The sequence below is a fragment of the Watersipora subatra genome, chromosome 9 (assembly GCF_963576615.1).
Source record: "Watersipora subatra chromosome 9, tzWatSuba1.1, whole genome shotgun sequence".
Classification (NCBI taxonomy): Eukaryota; Metazoa; Bryozoa; class Gymnolaemata; order Cheilostomatida; family Watersiporidae; genus Watersipora; species Watersipora subatra.
Window position 1 is genome coordinate 53,886,780 of NC_088716.1, and position 19,778 is coordinate 53,906,557.

General features: G+C 36.9%; 3 protein-coding genes across 3 annotated transcripts in view; all 3 read left to right on the top strand.

Annotated features, from left to right (window-relative positions):
- Positions 1-6,103, top strand: LOC137405219 (intermembrane lipid transfer protein Vps13D-like). The gene is made up of 9 exons (XM_068091448.1): positions 1-133; positions 1,931-2,023; positions 2,686-2,869; positions 2,991-3,099; positions 3,403-3,534; positions 3,852-4,068; positions 4,702-4,832; positions 5,496-5,677; positions 5,995-6,103. The coding sequence occupies exons 1-9, from the start codon at positions 7-9 to the stop codon at positions 6,101-6,103; spliced, it is 1,284 nt and encodes a 427-aa protein (XP_067947549.1). The 5' UTR covers positions 1-6.
- A 351-nt stretch (positions 6,104-6,454) lies between these two features.
- LOC137405220 (intermembrane lipid transfer protein VPS13D-like) lies at positions 6,455-9,628 on the top strand. Its single transcript, XM_068091449.1, has 5 exons — positions 6,455-6,607; positions 8,396-8,552; positions 8,684-8,821; positions 9,166-9,294; positions 9,555-9,628. The coding sequence occupies exons 1-5, from the start codon at positions 6,455-6,457 to the stop codon at positions 9,626-9,628; spliced, it is 651 nt and encodes a 216-aa protein (XP_067947550.1).
- An 83-nt stretch (positions 9,629-9,711) lies between these two features.
- Positions 9,712-19,778, top strand: part of LOC137405221 (intermembrane lipid transfer protein VPS13D-like) — a 55,907-nt gene continuing 45,840 nt past the window's right edge. Inside the window, exons 1-10 of the mRNA XM_068091450.1 lie at positions 9,712-9,738; positions 10,660-10,755; positions 10,992-11,121; positions 12,316-12,553; positions 13,747-13,972; positions 14,664-14,900; positions 15,639-15,823; positions 16,591-16,807; positions 17,604-17,738; positions 18,900-19,035. Of these exons, the coding sequence (XP_067947551.1) occupies positions 9,712-9,738; positions 10,660-10,755; positions 10,992-11,121; positions 12,316-12,553; positions 13,747-13,972; positions 14,664-14,900; positions 15,639-15,823; positions 16,591-16,807; positions 17,604-17,738; positions 18,900-19,035 (1,627 nt within the window). The remainder of the gene's footprint in view (positions 9,739-10,659; positions 10,756-10,991; positions 11,122-12,315; positions 12,554-13,746; positions 13,973-14,663; positions 14,901-15,638; positions 15,824-16,590; positions 16,808-17,603; positions 17,739-18,899; positions 19,036-19,778) is intronic.

Consider the following 19,778-nt stretch of genomic DNA (forward strand, 5'->3'; position numbering starts at 1 on the left):
TTTCACATGATGTATAAAAAGGCATGCGATGTGCCAGGTAAAGACAACGTGAAACTTGGAATTGGCTCCATACAGTACATCCATGTACCCAGGTTTCTCTCAGATCTCTACAGATCTGTCAGCCTCTTTCACGGTAAGTTTCCCCTCTCTTTATTCACCTTGATCTAGTAGAATATGTCTAGCTTTACTGCCTGCTCTCTTGCTCATTAGCTACATACCAGATGAGAGTTTTAAAAATGGAGTTGTGAAACCTTGTTGAGTATATATGCTTGTATCTTTGTTACTCAATAGATGTAAACAATTCCGTGTTCACCAGTCAAGTCAAAATGAAAAATATATCTACGTTGTTTCAAAAAAATTAAGTTAAGAAGACAACTCTAAACTCTGCGAGTTTAGTATATAAAAATAGGCGATTTTTGACTAAAAAATTTTCGCAGCAGTTACAACGTTGTTTCGCGTGTGGCGCTCATCAGCCTGACGAGCACCACGCTCGAAACAACGCTGTAGCTGTTGTGAAAATTTTTTAGTCAAAAATTGTCCAATTTTATATATACACATAGCCTATATATATATATATATCAATTAGATGATTTTTGACTAAAGTTTATATATGTATATTATTTGAATGAAATTTATATAATATTATGTATATAAATCTTAAAGTCTGAGTGTAGTTCAGTTTCTCCGGCTATAGCTATTAAAATATTGGAATGAAGAATCCTTATCACAGAAGATTTGATCTCAGAGCCTCCCGCTTGTCAGACAAATGCCTTATCAATTTAGCTACGCGAGATCGATGGATTCTTTGGGTGATATATGCCGCTATGTGGGTTAAAATATGCTACCGCTCTCCGTTACGGCACAACGTGATTTTATGCTTGCTCTACCGTGAGAGCAAGTAGTTAGCTCTCATTAGTAAGCTTACTCAAAGTTACCATTGGCAATGTACCAGACTAATGGCAAGTGGCAGGCAACTACATTACCTTTCATTGATACATATACATATATATATATATATATATATATATATATATATATATATATATATATATATATATATATGTATATCTTGTGTCTTGTATCACTGTGTATCATATACTGATGGCGGTAAGCTTTGCTATTGGTTTAAAATGTGTATGAAGTTGTCAATATTAAATTTTAGAAGTTAATATTATTGGCTATTATAGACTTTTTACATTTGATTTAGCAGTCAGAGTTACTTGATGCAGATTATTGCATTTTCCTCTGCAGGGTTATTGCCTGTCTAAGACTACTTAATACTTGGTCATATAAAAATCAGATCAAGTCTATCAGCGGTCTGCATATTAGGTTATCTCAGTTGAATTTAGAAGTATAAAACTTGTGTGAAGCTTAGCTTGATGGGTCATTCCATCACTGACATATCCTTTGATGAAGCTTAGCTTGACTGGTCATTCCATCACTGACATATCCTTTGATGAAGCTTAGCTTGACCGGTCATTCCATCACTGACATATCCTTTGATGAAGCTTAGCTTGACTGGTCATTCCATCACTGACATATCCTTTGATGAAGCTTAGCTTGACTGGTCATTCCATCACTGACATATCCTTTGATGAAGCTTAGCTTGACCGGTCATTCCATCACTGACATATCCTTTGACCAATTTTTGTTTGTGTTACTAACTACTAGCAACAAGTATATGAAAAATCTTTCTGCTTATCTTGTTCAATCAAATAGTTTCAAACTCTGAAATATATCTTACGTAACGTAAAATTATCTCTTTTGGCAAGAAAATTTTACTGGAGACTCTCTTGAAATATTGCAGGAAAGATACCAACAGAGGAGTGGGCTAGCAAATTATGTCATTATTTCTCATTTTTTGCTCTCTACTTATAATATTTTGTCTTGATTCTTTACCCCAAATGTGGCGTTAAAATATTTCTTTTAGAGTACATCGAGAATGCGAAGCAAAGAATAAGACATGCCGCTAGTGAGGTGGCCGAGTTCTTCGTCAAGCCAAATACTAACAATGCCACACCAGGTAAACATAGGGCTAGGATTGTTACACCAAGTAAACAAGTTCTAGCAATGCCATATCAGGTAAACCTCAATGTCTTTGGAGGACTCAGATATGAAGATGTTTTATGCATCATTTGAGAGAAGATAATTACCAGCTAACCAATCAGTGTGCATAGCTTCTGTCTATTTATATTAAGTATAAAGTATTGATCCTGACAATTGTAGAAAGTTTAAATGTTAAAGTTTTACTACATTCTGCACAATTTAAATAGGAGCTTGTTTTGTTTATATCATTGATTATAGCTTTGCAATACAATATGTCACAGATAAGTCTTTCGACACAGTGCACACGTGTCATGAGAGCAGTGTTCACATTTTATATTGCTGTTGGAAGGAAGATCAGACGAAAAAAATCATTTTTTGTGTAATTTTTTATTTAAGCGTTGCTGATGTTTGCTCTTCTCTCTTGTTACATATAGTTGCACAGATGGCATGGCATGTCATGCTTACTGAAGCACGTAGCCTCTGTCAATGTTGCTGATGTTTTGATCTCTTACCGCTACATATAGTTGCATAGATGTTCTTCCATGCATTGTATGCTGAGGCACATAGCTTCTGCCAATGTCGCCCCTCGACAAGTATTTTAATCCTAGATTTAAAACATTTGTACACCATGTGTTGCAGCTCCTCTCTGTGACATGGAATTGGATGTGACCTTGGATGCACCGCTACTTGTGCTACCTTGTAGTGACAGGTCTACACAGGTGCTTGTAGCAGAGCTAGGTAGAATGGTTATTTCTAATGCTACAGAGCTGTCTGATTCTCCTACCAGATATACTGCCAGAGATATCATTGATATACGAATTAGGTGAGTCCTATGCAGCTTGTAATATTCCTATGTCAATATTTGCGATTTACCCTTTTCCGATTTGTTTAATACCAAACGTACTTGACAAATCTGTGATTTTAGTATTTTCCATTTGTCATAGAGATATAAAGCTGGTAGCTAAGGAGGTTGACCCGCCCAAGATTGACACTTTCACTCAGGAAGTGATTGTTGAGGAGGCAGGAATAAATCTGACCATCATTCATAACCAGGTAGTAGCACTTTTCTGTTTTTTGCCTTATTTTCTTTTTTACAGGTAGGAAATGAGAATGAAGTGTCAAGTAGGCTCGTAACACTCAGGTGCTTACCTTGTAGCTAGAAGAGTAACAGTCATTCAGATGTTGCTCTGTGTTTATGTTACTCCGCTGCATCTCACTGAAAAACATTTGATTTAGTTTGCTAGTTGAAATCATAAATTTGCAGTTTGTTACACAATTAATAACACAATAAGACATGTGTACTAAGTTTCTCCACTTCTCACCCAGAATAAGTTCCCTACCTATGAGTTGTTGTAGATTCTGGAGAACCAAACAGAAACTTCCTCAGATGGGGGAGACTTTCACTTAGAACTCAGCGGAGAGGAATTCGCTGAGAACACTTGTAGAAAAGCTGTTAGTCTCTCTGCAGAAGTACCACATCCACTCCAGGTAACTTGCATTCCGCGTATTTCTTAATTCTTAGCTCTGTGTTATGCAGTAATTGAGTACAGTGAATTGAATTGCTTGCAGTCTTGTCTCAACAGACAATGGTTTATTGGCTGGTGCGATTTGTGTAGTTGTTCTCCTAGTTGCACTATCTTTTAAACATGTTGAGCTTTCTCGGCTGAAAGTTTTTTTTAATAAAATCTTAATTGTGGAGTGGAAAGATTTTACTAAACAACTTTACAGTTACACCTTACAGAATAAAATAATAATAATCTTCTCATTGTTCATCTGACAGATTTATATTTTACATTTCTGTGCAGGTTTCACTGTCACGTCAGGCTTATGACCTGCTACTGCAGGCAGTACAAACTGCAAGCTCGACCAATGACTCTGGTAGTGATCCTATGAAAATGCATGCGGGGAAAGGACAAGAGAGTACAACTTCTCATCTTTCTTCCAACTCTGCGGATGCCATGCTGTATGTGTCAGCAGCACTCACCGTACCTATTGTGTCGGTTGCCATCAAGGACCAGCTTGGTTAGCTTTAAATGTCCTCTCTTTTTACCTATCATTTCCACATGTCATCCAACTGAATTTTGGTAGATGTATAGAAATCAGGCTATAAAAAACCACTTGCACCTGTTTGTCGATTTATAGTAGTCATAACACCAAGGGTGGCATTTTTTCGTAATAACTTATAACAAATAGAAGCATTTTATATTTCGTTCCCAGGAAAAAGCATTTGTTTTTGTAAGTTATTGTTTTTGGGCGACGTGACAAGTAAGAGACCCAGTGCTTTGTTTTCCTATTTTCTTTCATTTAATGTGTGACAAATTGTTTAGTTGTGTCATGCTAAAAATTCAAATCACTAGAAATATATATAAGTAATCTTAAAGTCGTTGATGACCAAAGACTTACAGGTAAAATTAACAGTGCAGATAAACAGATATTTTAAGTAAAGTTAGAGGTGTAGATAAACAGAGATGTACAGGTGGAACTAGAGGTATGGATGGCTAGGCCGCTAGAGACATACAGGTAAAGCTAGGGTTTTAGCTGACCAGAGACTTACAGGTAAAGTTGACCTAATAATACTATGTCAGGCTAAAATTTAGCAGCATCAGCAAATCTTGCATGCTGTTTTTATGTTTGGTATTGTATTACATCTTGTAGGAGGGACAGAGACCGAAGGCATCATCAAGCTACAGTTGGAGGAGTTGTCTCTCGCATATGAGAAGAAAAATCCTTACATCGCTTCTCTCAAACTTCAGTTAAGCTCACTCAGCGCACTGGATTTGTTACAGGTGTGTGTCAATTAACTTGAATTTACACATAAATTGTGTATACTATTTTTCTAGCAGTAACATAATTCTTTATTATTATTATTATCTATAATTCTTTATTATTATTATTATCTATAATTCTTTATGGTTTGGCTACTTTATTATCAACTTTATTATCAACTTTATTATCAGCTTTATCAACTTTATTTGCAGAATCAAATGTTTTGCCTAAAATAATACAACAAGATGAGGGAACAGTTACGACACTTGAGTGAATAAGTATAAATTAGGTTGCTGGTTGTTCCTTCTATGTCAACAGGAAGTGATATGTTCTATCATTCTGTCCCTTCTATATCAACAGGAAGTGATATGTGCTATCATTCTGTTCCTTCTATATCAACAGGAAGTGATATGTTCTATCATTCTGTTCCTTCTATAAAAACAGGAAGTGATATTTTCTATCACTCTGTCCTTTTAAATCAACAGGAAGTGATGGGTTCTATCATTCTGTTCCTTCTATATCAACAGGAAGTGATATGTTGTATCATTCTGTTCCTTCTATAAAAACAGGAAGTGATATATTCTATCACTCTGTCTTTCTATATCAACAGGAAGTGATACGTTCTATCATTCTGTCCTTCTATATCAACAGGAAGTGATACATTTTATCATTTTGTTTTGTAGCCAGAAGACTCGAAGCATCGTTATTTAGCTCTCTCTTTAAACAAGTCCCATCAGAGGGAAGCCATGCCAAAGTTTGTGTCTACGTCTCTACCCGGCACGTTAATAAAATCTAGGAAACGCAAGCTATATGACCATGATTTTTCAGTGTCACATCCTTTGTCCATCTCAAGTCACTGCATTAAGTATGTTTCAGTTTTATTATTCCTATTATTATTGTTGTTATTTTTATTAATTTCTAATTTACTGTTTGATTCTACAGGAAGGAGCACAGTTTTTTGTAGCGTCATAATGAATCTGTTTGATCTTGCTTTTTCAATCCTTGTCTGTTTTTAATTTAAGACTCATAATCACAGATTGTCTACGCAACCTGTCCATGGCCTACTGTTGCACAACTCTCTAGACTTTATCAGGTTTAGTAAAAAAAGTGTGTGGTAGTGCTTGGGAATTACCGATTCCGTATAAGTTTACAGAAAGTTGTTTAATGATACCTCTTATTCAGGGTATTCCTGGCTGAGCAAGGGGAAGCTAGCATTATTGAGGGTCTCACTAACTTAAGCGCTCTCATAGTCAGGTTCTTATGGAGCCCAATTGTCGTGTTCTACCAATGAAACAGAGTTTGGTAATTTGAGTTTAAGTTTTTATGTGCCTTCACACCAACTCATAAAGTAGCAAGTCGGCAAACAGTGTTTTTCACTATATATGAAGTGAAGTATGAAGCTTAGCTTTCATACTAACAAAATGGAATACTAGTCCACTTTTATTGTTTTAACATTAAAATTTTTGTGTGCGGGTGGGTATTGTAACACACTGTACGTCTGATCCTTGCTGTCGTTGAAATCTCTCCAAATACCAGGGCAGCTACTGATAGCATTTTTATTGTCATTGAAGAGTTTGCTTTCACCTTTTAAAACAGATGCAATCTTAACCCATTTGAACGTGTTCACTGCAGACCAGTGTGGATGGAAACTGACAACATCTCACCCGCTACTCCACCATCTACTCCTAGAAATGAGCAAGCCATGCCGGTTGATGACTCTGTTGGTAACCTAGTCACTGTAACAATCACACTGATTGACAAGTCTATACCCAGCTTTTCTACACAGCATGGCAGCGTAAGTCACAAATTGCTATTTGGTCATTGAGAAAAGGATGTATATACAGTCAAACATGGATAACTCGTCCACGGATAGCTCGAACACATGGTTAATTCGAACATTTCCTTTGGTCCGTTCCCACGTAATGATAAATTGCTATAGATAACTCGAACTCAACACTGTTAATTCGAACTGTTTTTTTGCCCAACGGCTACCGAAACGGTTGTTATCGCTTTAGAAAATCACTTTATTCAAAGCCATAGAGGTAAACTTCATCTTTTCGTAATTCATAAGCGTCGTTATTACCACCATCGGCAAAATATTTTTGTCAACGACTTTTCTAAAAGTTTGGTGAAATTTGATTTATACTGCGATACGATGAATAGCACGGGCTAGCCGGGTCACACGCGCAAGGATTTTCGCCACGCACATACAAAACAAAAATCGCATGTTGTTTTGTATGTGCGTGGCGAAAATTCTTGAGTGCGTGACCCGGCTAGCCCGTGGTGAATAGTTTTCTGACGTTGATTCCGTGTTGAATCAACGTCGGAATGTTGAATGTTTAAAACGTCTTAAAAATTTTTGTAATTAAACGTATACGTTGTCTGAGCTACAAAAAACTATTCATCGTTTGACCTAAACACAGAATACGTGTGTACATTCAATAAGTATCTATTAAAAAAGCGTGAGTGATATAGAATGTACCGTAAAACCTCGTAAAACTTCTAATTGAACTGCCTCGGAGTGTTGCTCTTAACGAATCCCAGGTAAAGTAAGGTAATCTGCATAAACTTCAAGAAAAAACGGCAAAATTGATCGTGGGTAAAACCCCAAAAGAAAAAAATGTCTTTTCTTTTGAGCATTTCAACAACGATCAAGTTTTGCCAATGTCAATCTGAAAAACATCCTGGCAATAACATCACCTCAAACAACAAACCAATCTCAAGTGATAGAAAAATCTTTATACTTTTTCATGAAAACGTTTTAAACTTTACATTAGAAGCATTTAATTTGAAACAAGCCATTTGTGCTTTTGATTTATATTATAGTTTGTATATGTACATGTATCTACTAATAAATAAGTAAATATATGGACTTGTGACAGTGCTCTGATAACTTGAACGCTCTGATAATTCGAACACTTTTGCTCGGTCCCTTGAAGTTCGAGTTATCCATGTTTGACTGTATATGCTAGTGGGCATATTTGATAGAAGTGTAAGTAGATGTGTTTTACATGTTGATGTCGTAATCCACAGCGGCTGAAAATGTCAATGGGTAGTAACAAATATATCATGAGAGAGAATGTGGGTAGCTAAGATATACAGTATATTGTAGGTGTGAAGGGTTAGTAGGTAACAGTGATTTGTAACAGTCATTAGCAAAATAGTTGTTCAAATTTGAGGTCATTAGTGTGCATTCACTTTGAGTAGCAGGATGAAGAGGGTACTATTGCAGGATTAGGGTGGGGCTGTAACAGGGTTAAGGCGGTGATACAGCCCTTAAGTATTCATAAGTGTATGATAAGTGATATTATCATATCATATGATATTCATATGATGTATGATAAGTGGGACTGTAGCGATATCACTTTTTCCAATATCACTTTGGTCGTGGGCTGTATGACAGTGGAATTTCTAGGAGGAAATTCTTTGGTCGTGGGCTGTATGACAGTGGAATTTGTTGGGGGGTGAAGTTAGGATTGTAAGCAAAAAAAGGGACTCTAGCTGGATGAAAGTGGGACTGTAGCGAGATGTAGATGAAACTGCAAAAAGGGAAACCGTAATGTGAATCATAAATATGTTGCAGATAAACACTGAGGTGGATATCGATTTCAACAGCCTTGAACTGGTCGTTAACCAGGAGACCTGGGTAATGGTTCTTGATTTTTTTGGACTCGGCGCTAAAGTGTTTACTCCTGAAGAACAGCATGAAGTTAACACTGTGCTGAGGAGTCAGCCACCCAGTGAGTCTTACTTATTATTTCTTAATCTCTGAAAAAGTTTTCCATTAGTTTCAGTTGAAGGGCAGGATTTAAGATAGTTTGCTTTATGAATACTTTTTCAACTAACGCTAGATATGTCATCGATTTTGTAGCTGAAGGAATGAAAGCCAAGTTATCAGTGAAAAGTTTCTCTGTAGTATTTGTTAAGAAGTGCTATGACTTGGCTCGAGCTAACATCAATAATATTCAAGTGGATATCATCAAACAACAACAGGCTACTCGTTTCTCAGGTGGGAAGCCTCTATCTTCCTTTCTCTTTTGTTCTTTACTCTTTGTCTCCTCTCTTTTTTCCCTTGTTTATTTTTGCTTCTCTTTTTCTGTTCCATTTTTCTCTTTTCGTTTTTGTCTCCTTTTTATTTCCCATTTTTATTTTTCTCTTTGCATTTTCTCTTCTTCTTGTGTTTCTTTTATAGACTACTGATTAGATCATTGGGTAATTCGAAAGTTATAAATGTGCACCGTAGGTTTATTCGCTTTTCTCTTAAATCTCCCTCACGATATCCTACAGCAGATATAATACGACAACCAGAGCGTATGCATCAACATGGAGTTACTTTTAATAATTTCTATGCAGGTGTGCTTGGGTCCCTTTGCTTGGATGACCTGTCTCCACATGGCTGCTTGCACAGTTGTAAGTTCACTACTCAAGCTGGATCCTCGTCTGCAGACTCAACCGATAGCTCTGCCCTCAAATTCAATGTTTTTAAGTAAGTTTTAGGCGTGCGTTACTAATCACCTCTCATTTCCTGTACACACTTGTATACTTGAGCCATGTTCATATATTTTGGTCATTGTAGGATATTATTTTTCTAACAAGTTGCATCTGAGTTCAATCAAGTTTCCTATAGCTTATAGTCTCACCATTGGCGGCACAAAGTACTTCTGTACTTTATGTTAATTGCAAGGGTAAAGTAGTTCTTGCTATAAATTCATGAGTTTTGCTTGAATTGTGGTTATTTCCTACAGACATGATGTGCCTGATGAAATGCTGGAGAGAGACTTTGATATCTCTGTTGACCTTCAGATGTCTTCCGTGATCTACACCTTCACCAAGAGATTCCCGATTGAGATCCTGAACTTTTTGCAAGACTTCCTTGACTATCATGACAGCATCGGTCACATGAGAGCAGCAGCTGTTGGCCAGCAGGTAACAGAGGTTAATAGGTCACATGGGAGCAGCTGTTGGCCAACAGCAGAGCTGTATAGCTTCACAGAGTTTTGCGACAAAAACCAGAAACAAAAACGCCTGTTTCCAAACAAACCCGATCGGCATACCGATCTCTAATGGAATATTCATACCTCGCTCTCAATACCTACCTCTCTTTTTTGCATTTACTTTACGTTTTCGCAAAAAAGTTATTAGTAGCTTTTTGTAGGGAATTTTGTCCTCTCTCAAATGGTTTATGATACAACAATCAATTTTAAAACGACTGCCAATGGGAGTAATTTTTGTTGGTTAATGTTGCGGCCTCTCCAGTATAACGCATTTAAAATAGTAGGTTTGGCCTGTTTGTTTGGAGACGAGTGAGCTCCCATATACACTTCCGTTGGTTGTGGGACTCTGCGAAGCTATACGGTTTTGGCCAGCAGGTAACAGAGGTCAATAGGTCACATGATAGCCGATTCTAGGCAAGTTTGTAACGAAGATCTTCAGGACACTTGAGAGCACACCAGAGCTGCCCATGGTGATTTACAGCAGTACCTCTAGTAGTAGATACAACAACTGCCCCTAGTAGTCAGTTGCTATCACAGGCTATTAAGTCAAATAAAACCTTATCAGACCATGCCTATGGTCATTATTTTCGTACCAGGTTGTAGCAGTTGTGCCCACTCAGTAAGTTCGAGCATGTTTTCTAACAATTTAAAAGATAAGGGCTGTGTGTTTCAAAAAAGAATATTATGCAGTTCTGCTTCTCATATGATGGAAGGTGAAGGTGCTTACTTAGGCAACTACTTTGTAAACAATAAACAGATACACATACTTTAAACTATGCAGCAAAAGCGATTTGTTTATATTATAGACTGTATCCTCCACCTACTCTTTGTTCATTCTGTCATTCGATTACAGCTACCTGATGGACCAGGTCATTCCGCCAGATTAAAGCTGAACATTAGAGCTGGCACTCCAATAATTATACTGCCTGGCAGCTCTTTGTCTGAAGAGGTAAGATTTGCATAAGCTAAATTGCATCTTATTAGTCAGATCCTGAAAATCGAAAACTTTATTTCAAATTTATTTTTATTATATGATAAAATTGTAAATTACTAAACTTCTTAATGTTTACGGTTGTTAAAACTCATATGGATTATATTGAATGCACACCTTTGTTTAATATTGTAGCCAGATATTACCTCAAAAATGAATTGTTGTTGACAAAAATGAGATTTCTGTTGCTCAAGGTGATTGTGATGCATTTGGGCAACCTGTCAGTAACCAATCAGTTCTTATGGGCTGGCTCAGAGGGCACCCTAGACTATGGGAAGGAGAAAAAGACTAAGCCGCAATCCGGCTCTGCAGAATACTCATACGGTTGGTACTCTCAGGCTCTGCATACTAAAGTCACAAGCACATAGGGAAATCCATGACTAAAGTCATTCCTGTCTGCCTTCAGTTTTGCACTTATCTAAAATTTCATCTTATATGTGAACTATATTTTACAGTTTCTCAAAGATTTGGTTTCAAAAAATTAGGCTGCATGTTGTTAGCCTTCAGAACTACCGTAAAACCTTCAATTGAACGCCATAACGCTCTATTTTTTAACCCTTCTATAGTGGCGGTCAATTGGAGGCGGCGTTCAAATAGAGATAACGTCAAATAGAGGTGACGTTCGAATTGAGGGGGCGTTCAATTAGAGGTTTTTTTGGTATATATAATGCTCAATCAGATTCATTGTTAGCATTGCCATTTAACATATCAAGAAGTTAGAACTGATCGTAATTGATTTTATATTAGTCACCTTTTAACTCTTGTATGGTTTGGATACCAATCGATCACACCATGCATCACACGAAGTACTTGAATCTTTGAATTTATATCCAAATGATGAATGATTTTAATTTTTTGGATATATTATGACATAAGTAACTGCTAGCATTGTATGTGTTATTTGACTACTATTATTAATTGTATAAGCTGCCATCACCAAGATTTTCTCTCCGATTACCTAGAGGGTTTTCTTGCCTTCTTAAGAACATAGAATATAATGATGTTATGCGTGAATTTATAGTCTTATATGTTTTACGTTCTGAGAAAATAACCATGTTTGCTAAGATTGCGCATGTTTCATTTGTGAAAACTTGTTGCAGAGAGATTGCTATATTATTAGATCCAATTATTGCATCTAATATCCATTGCTTAGCCTTTCCTGTTAGATTTAATGACATCTAGTCTCTACTGTACGTATATGTCTTATTAGATCTGATGACATCTAGCCTCTACTGTACGTATATGTCTTATCAGATGTGATGACATCTAGTCTCTACTGTACCTATATGTCTTATCAGATCCGATGACATCTAGTCTCTACTGTACCTATATGTCTTATCAGATGTGATGACATCTAGTCTCTACTGTACCTATATATCTTATCAGATCCGACGACATCTAGTCTCTACTGTACCTATATGTCTTATCAGATCCGATGACATCTAGTCTCTACTGTACGTATATGTCTTATCAGATGTGATGACATCTAGTCTCTACTGTACCTATATGTCTTATCAGATCCGATGACATCTAGTCTCTACTGTGCACCGGGACAGAGCTTGGAAGCTGCTGTAGAGCATAAAAGCCAGTCTTGCCTTCTAGATGTCATGTCCGTTAGGCTGACAGATATGGATCTCTATTCAGCGAGAAGAATTGAGGGCGCAAGTATCCCTGTCTCTGACCTTGAAAATGACAGCGATATACTGTTAAAAGATTACTATTTTGTGATGGATCGTAATCATCCCCTAAAAGAAAGGTAAATGGCATGGTTTATAGCTGTTACAAGTACCAGCTATAACTAGTGCAGGCTCACGCAATCATATAACGGCAATGTGGTTCCTGGTTGTACTTACAACCTGATGCTTTAGCTTATACTGGCTCTGCTGTAGTGCTGTGCGATGTGACACCACGTGCCAAAACAATGTATCGGCCCTATGAGTTATCTATATCGAGCAGTGTCAAAACTTTGGAGTTATGCTCTCTTGATATAGATTATCGTGTCATTTCACCAAAAAGCAGAAATAAGAGGGCGATAATCGTGTATAAATTTATAAATATCGTGCTGTGCTGGTATTGAGTCACGAAAGCCGGCGATAATCAATGTTGGTTCTGCCAATTAAACACAGCTATTTATTGTCTTGACATGATATCGAAAACGTGGATATACTCGATTACAGAATCGGCTTACAAACCGCCCCAAAATGAAATCGTTCCACACAAAATCGACACCTATCAAGCAATATCGTTTTATCGTGCAGCACTACTCTGCTGTAGGTTGTGTTACCCTGTCTTCAATGATCGGTAATGAGATACAAAGAAATCTAGGTTAAGATGGTTATTAATATAATTATAAAATAATATAGCATATGGCAATATAAAATATAGCTGTGAAAAGAAATAGTATAAAATAATTTCATATTATTTTGTTATATTCTATTTCTCAGCTACCTAAAGTATCATGTATTTATGTTGACATATCCAAGAGTTGATGGTAAAAACCGTGAAAAATTATTTTACATTTTTATTGCATACTAAGAACTATACTGCAGGCTTAATTCTTTACCATTCGTTAGAATTGTTTTTATAATCTATTGGAAGTTTTTTTATGCCATCAAGCCGTTTGCACATGCGTTCGCTCACAAAAAAGCCGCCATATTTGTAGAAAACGATCGTTATTCTTTTATTTAGTAATATTTTTTTGTGTTGTTTTGATACTATAATAAAAAATTGCAAACAACATCGTTTTCAAAAATCCATTGCAAAAGCTTCGTGTTTTTAACGATAAAAGTTGTCTATAAAGATGGCTGACAACAATAAAATGACGTCACGAAAAACAAAGGATTGGAAGTTTTTTATTAGAAGGCCAGCTCATGTTATTACAAATGGAGTTGTGTGTACTGAGCTGATAACTTTTACCTAGTCTGACATTTTACCAATATTGTTTTATAGATGCGTTTTGGACTTAATTGTCGAGCGTAACTTGGACAATGATTTGAACCACTCGAGCCCAGAGATGGCAGTTAAAGGGGCCCTCTCCTCTGTTTACTGCCATTTGGATGTTGAACAATACAAGCTGGTCAGGGCAGTTTTAGACCAGAATCTTGGTGAAGAACTTCAAGACTTACAGCGGGTTGCCAAACAACTCCCGCACATTCAGACTATTCTTTCTGGAAACGTTAGTCTCACACTCTTTATTCATGCAATTTTGGCTGTATTTAACATATGCTCCACAATGTCTTCAATGAAAGCTAATGCCTTTCTCTGGACATTTGACAGTTTGACAACGTGCAGATGTTGCAAATATGTTTTAAGAGATGAGATAATTTAAACTTGTGAATACTATGCTTAGCTTTACCATTCTCAGAAGCACAAGCTAAGAACAAAAGTTACTAGAACTGTGAATGGCCATGTAGATAACTCTAGTTGTAGCCATTACTAGAGTTAAAATGGGAATGCGCAAGATTTCTATCATATGTACTCGGCTAGTCGACAGGTGGGAGTTTTAGAGGTTGCTTTTCAGAAACCAGATTCAGTTTTGAAACCAAATATTTTTGCAACCTGAACACGGAGCATATACGTGTGAAGTTTGGATTAAATCAACCAAAAAGTATGGAAATGCATCATAGCCTAATGGACACTCGTACAGACACACAGACAGACCCACAATGACAAAGTGTGGTTTATTGATATAGATTTACTGCAGGCTGCCAGAAAATTATATTTTAGACACTTTTATTTACTTTTAAAAGGTTTAGTTTCTCACATGCTATCATTAGAAAAATGTTGTCCTTTCACTCTAACGTCTGCATGAGACAATCACCTGTTATAAATACTTATTCCTTAATTAAATTTTCTATTAATTTCAGGTGTGGACAGGACTAGACATATCCATAAATTTGCACAATGTGACCATAGAGCTACTCCATGAGCATGCAACTCTTGTAAAGCCCGCTGTATCTTTAGCAAGACTTGACTTCATCACTTCTAAACTAGCCTTTGTATCCTACTCGAACCAGAGCAAAGACATAGACTTAGTATCTCAGGAGATACGTGTCACAGATACACGGGCTTCTGAAAATCCTGTCTTCAAAAATATCCTGCAGGTAAATGTAAAATAAGTAATTTTTGAATGTCTTGAAAAGGTTATACTTAGCCTGATTATGTATATGAAAGTCACTATGATGGGGTGGCAAAAAATAGAATGCAGTTGCGCACTCCATCTCTAGCCTATTATTTCCCTATGATGGGGAAACGGGGTAGGTTGGGAGGAGTCTAGCTCGAGTTGTCTCTGTGCTCCAGATGGATTATTAAGATAACTGCCCAACATTGAGAAGTTGGCTAACTTCAAGTTGAATAAAAACTCAATAGGAAACCGTGTGAGGAACTGCAATGTTATTATCTCTTTCGGTCTATACTCCCATTTTGTGCTCTCTTCCATTCCTCCTTTTTTGCTTTTCTCTCTTTTTTTTCTTCTTTTCCTTTCTCCTCCTCGCTCCCTCCTCCCTCATCGCTCCTTTTTTCTCATCACCTCTCTACCTTCACCTCTCTACCTTCACCTCTCTGTTTTTTCTCTCTTCTCCCTTCTGCCTTTCTTCTTCCTTCTGTTTTCTATTCTTCTATCTCTCCCCGTTTCAGTACAACCTTATCCATTAGTCTTGCCAGAGTGCAAGCCTAGTAAACATCCCAATATATATCATTGTATATCATTGATTAACGGATGATTAATAGATGATTAACTGATGACTAACTGATGACAAATTGATGAATAACTGATGATTAACCGATGACTAACTGGATGACTAACTGATGATTAACTGAATGATCAATTTGTGATTTACTAGGCTACCCATGAGCTGCAACCTACTGTCTTGCACATGGAGCTGCACATGATGTCGAGCAAGGAGAGGAGTTGTGCCTCAGCACTCTTCAACAATGTGAGAATATTCTGCGTAGTCGACTGGTTGTTCGCGCTCAAAGAGTATTTAGCCAGCAATGCTGAGAAGAAAGCTCTCACAGAGGTTCCTCGGTAGGTGATTGGCCCTAAACTGTCAGCGCTAGGGTATGATCTGTGAGGTCAAAGATGTATGTGCCCTTTAGCTCAGGGTGTTTGGTTATGTACATTCAGAGTAACTGAGCAGTATTATTAGTAGCTGCTGGTTGAGCCTGAGATATGAGAGAAGGGTAAGTCTAAAAGTTTGTTAGTGACATTGCTGTTTCTAAAACCATTCATCTGTACAGTTTTTACATACCAACACGATGCGCCATACTTACTCTATGGTATTGTCAGTGATGCTGCTTCATCAGATGACGCCAAAGCTTGTATTTAAATGTTAGTAGCTATGTGGATACCTAAATCATAAGTTGACTCAAAATATACTTACGCGCGTATTAATATTCATACAAATGTAACATAGTTTTTTTGATTTCTACAACTCCCCAATCATATCTGTTACATATGAAAATACAGTTATATTAGCACCTTGCTATTGTGGTTGCAGTGCAGACGATAGTTAGCATCCAACTAGTAAGATAGGTCTAACAGCTACACATGGTTATCATTTACTGTAACAACCCCAAAACTTATTTACTTATTTTGATTATATATTATAATATAATAATATATTATTTTATAATATATTAAGTTTGCGTATTTGGCAAAGGAAGGGTTACAACGACAAATAATATTATGAACGACATGACAAATGACCTTGTATCCAGAGTACAAGCATGTTGTTCTTTACTTCATGTCCAACTCAAACTTCAAGATTAATGTTCAAGTATGGATCGTCTCAGGGTGAGTCAGGCTGTAGCCCACAGTCTGTTGACTGACGTAGTGGAGACGCCGGCACAAACTCCCAAACTTGAGTTGAAGATGAACCTCACAGACACCGAGCTAGTATTAGTCGATGATTTGTCCAGCTACAGTAGCAATGCCATTATACTAAAGACTACAGCTGTGAGTCACTATGTGCCCAGCCAGGACCACAGGCTTCTCACGTGCAACCTTCAGGTCTGCTTCTTAGATCTCTAATATGTAGTTGTTCGTTACATTGTAGTGACCAGCATAGTAAATGTCATAATGCTGTTGTTTACGTACGGATGAAAAAGGTTTATAGAGTTTTATAGAAATTATTCCATGTTCTAGATTTCTCTCTTTCATTTTCATCTCCACAAAATAATGAGGAGTATTCTCAGACATTAAATTAATATTTTGATGCTTCAAGTTGTTTTGCAATAACTTGTTTTCGTTTGTTGTCAGCTTTTACCTTTTTTACATAGTTGATTATTTGTAAATCACCTTTGGAGTCACTTGATTGTTCCTTTTTTAAGGTGGTTGGAACATTCTCATTACGTCGCTATATATCACTTGCCCATAAAATTTTAAAATATCAGTTCATGACCTCAAATATGTCAGCAAAACTATCAAATTATCATCTGTTTTGCATCATCAGCTGATTGAATTATAGAACATTAGTTAATAAGCCCAGGGATGCCTGAGATTTCTTTCATTCTCGATCTAGTTATAGTCTGCAGGTGGATGTTTAAGAGATTGGTTCTTGAGAATCGGATGAAGTTTTGAAATCAAATATTATTGGTGATCAGCCGGAAGGCACGCATATGCGTGTGGAGTTTGAACGAAATTGTGCAAAAACTGAGGAGACTGATAGTGTTTACGTGGACTAACAGACAGACACAATGGCGTAATGGGAATTATTAATATAGATTTCATATCCTCTATCTTGAATATCCTATCCTTGTCCTTTCATTTAATGGTGCTTAACAGAGCCTTACCATCTGTTTTTCAGAAAATGGAGCTGTTTTCTTGCTGCCTCAGCGATGAAGGCAACACGGCGCTGTCGATAATCGATCCATTCGATGTGAGTATCGAACTGCTGAAATCTAAAACAGTGCATGAGAACGTGTTGGCACGCAGACTCGAGGTAAGCTCTCCATTTTCTGTTGTTTTTAATTAATTGTATAGCATTGTTTACAGTGGAATGTTTATGCCATGTACGCTGATAGCAGGGAATAGGAAATGGTTTTGTATTGCTTTAAAAGACTTCGGGTCGTTTTTATTCCTGGAATTTGTATTCGTAGACTCTGGACAGAAGCAATAGTTAAATGTATTTCCTGCTTTAAACTTTGTATCAGGTTAATAGCTGAATAGCAAGATAACTTAAAATTTGGAGGTAGCGAATAAAGATAACGATTGTTCTGCCACCTTTATATGTTACGTAAATGTTTGTTAAAGTATTGTTTTATTGCGAGTTTTAGTAAATTTAAGAATTGCTCAAGTCAGAAACAAAAGGAAGTAATCTAGCAAAATGTGTTGTTTTGTGTTTTTCTCACTTTTAAACAAAGAAATTTATTTGCTTCATGTGAATATAGGTTTGAGGTAAAAATTGACCAGCTCGAGGGCAAAGGTAGTTGAGAATGCACTAAATTCACCATTAAAATCTATATTTTTAGTAGTACAGAGTTTTCAAATTAAAGTTGGTTAAAACTTAAATACATCGTTACTTTAATGCTGTTTGTTTATTCAATGATATAGAGTTGTACATGAACCGGATTCACCTCAGCCATGTTCTTAGTACATAAAGATATACATAATCCTCAGCATACAGACTTTCAGATGTATTTCAGATGTATTAGTTACCCTATGAATTTTATAGTTACGTTATGCACTGTACGTGAATTTGACTGAATATGTAATAGTAATCAAATTTGACTAAATATGTAATGGTGATCACTATAAATTATTAAAAAAATTCCTTTACAATATGGCTCTAAAATTTGTAAATTAATTTTGAATGTGGAGCTATTTGTTTAACTAAAATTGTTGTCCCCGATTTAACATTTTGCACTTTAGAAGCAGGTAGCTGGATTTCTGCTTGGTTTTGGTTTTAGATTATATACTAGTTTTTCAGCTCTCATCTTCATCTCTTTGACAATTGGTCTATTGGAAAGGCCGCCAGCCCATGCCGAGTATACTTTTATCAGCTTTAATGGTGGAAATGATTACGGCAGCGTATTGTGTGCCAGTTAAAATGGCCTCTGGTTAGGAGAGCCAGATTTTGCTTTATTAAATAATTTTCCAACAGGTTCATCTCTCTGAGATGTGCGTTAAGTTCTCCTACAACGATCTGCTGCTCTTTAAACGGATACTTCAGTCACTGCCCAGCCAGCTACAGTCAGCAATCACTACTGAGAGCCAAGATTCTCATGAAGAGCAGCGCAGTGAGTATAATAGTACTGTTTTTGTTACTCTTGTAAGTGTACTTACAGTAGTTATATATGCCTAAAATATACCTGTACCCCGAATGTGGTAGATAGAGCTAGCAGTTCTCCACTAAGGATTTAGTATGTATGGCTGCTAACATCTGTGTCTGCTCAGTGTCTTAAGTCTCTCCTTACTCGCGATGTTTCGATGACGTCGTTAATCCGCAAGATGGAAATGACAAAAATGTGCAAGCCAAGCGAGTTTTGTTACTTGCAAATTTTTACCGAGTACTTCATGCTTGCGAAAGATGGAAACAGCGCTTGCGAATAATGTGCAAGGAATGACGCGCAAGCTATTCCACTTTAAAGATTTTCCACACTTCAGTTGGCCATATTTAAATTTGAGCAGCTCCAAATGTGCCGCTATGACCTCTAGCCTAGAAGTCCTTATCTTTTTAACAAAGTGTAATTGTTAATTCTCAACACGCGATTGTCCATTGAAATACTTAACACACGGTAACTCAATGTGCGCACAACTCCAAACTCGCATCATCCGCGTCAGGAAAACCAACTGACTCTCTCCTACTAACCAAAAACCTCATCTTCATGTGTGTGTGCTGTACATTGTGTACTATATTAGATAAGGTACACTTTCCCACAGTAGACTATCAGTAAGATAATACTCGTAGAGCTACAACAAAAAATGGCGAAGGAAACTCTAGATGACTTCACAGTTAAGTGTTCAAGTTCCATCTATGTTC

What these genes read in the sequence shown, in the direction of transcription:
- LOC137405219 (XM_068091448.1), top strand. Translation starts at nt 7, where the DNA reads ATGATGTATAAAAAGGCATGCGATGTGCCAGGTAAAGACAACGTGAAA. An exon ending in ATCATTGATATACGAATTAG is followed by an intron (nt 2,870 to 2,990) that starts GTGAGTCCTATG and finishes CATTTGTCATAG; the next exon opens with AGATATAAAGCTGGTAGCTA. An exon ending in TGACCATCATTCATAACCAG is followed by an intron (nt 3,100 to 3,402) that starts GTAGTAGCACTT and finishes GAGTTGTTGTAG; the next exon opens with ATTCTGGAGAACCAAACAGA.
- LOC137405220 (XM_068091449.1), top strand. Translation starts at nt 6,455, where the DNA reads ATGGAAACTGACAACATCTCACCCGCTACTCCACCATCTACTCCTAGA. An exon ending in TTTCTACACAGCATGGCAGC is followed by an intron (nt 6,608 to 8,395) that starts GTAAGTCACAAA and finishes AATATGTTGCAG; the next exon opens with ATAAACACTGAGGTGGATAT. An exon ending in GCTGAGGAGTCAGCCACCCA is followed by an intron (nt 8,553 to 8,683) that starts GTGAGTCTTACT and finishes TCGATTTTGTAG; the next exon opens with CTGAAGGAATGAAAGCCAAG.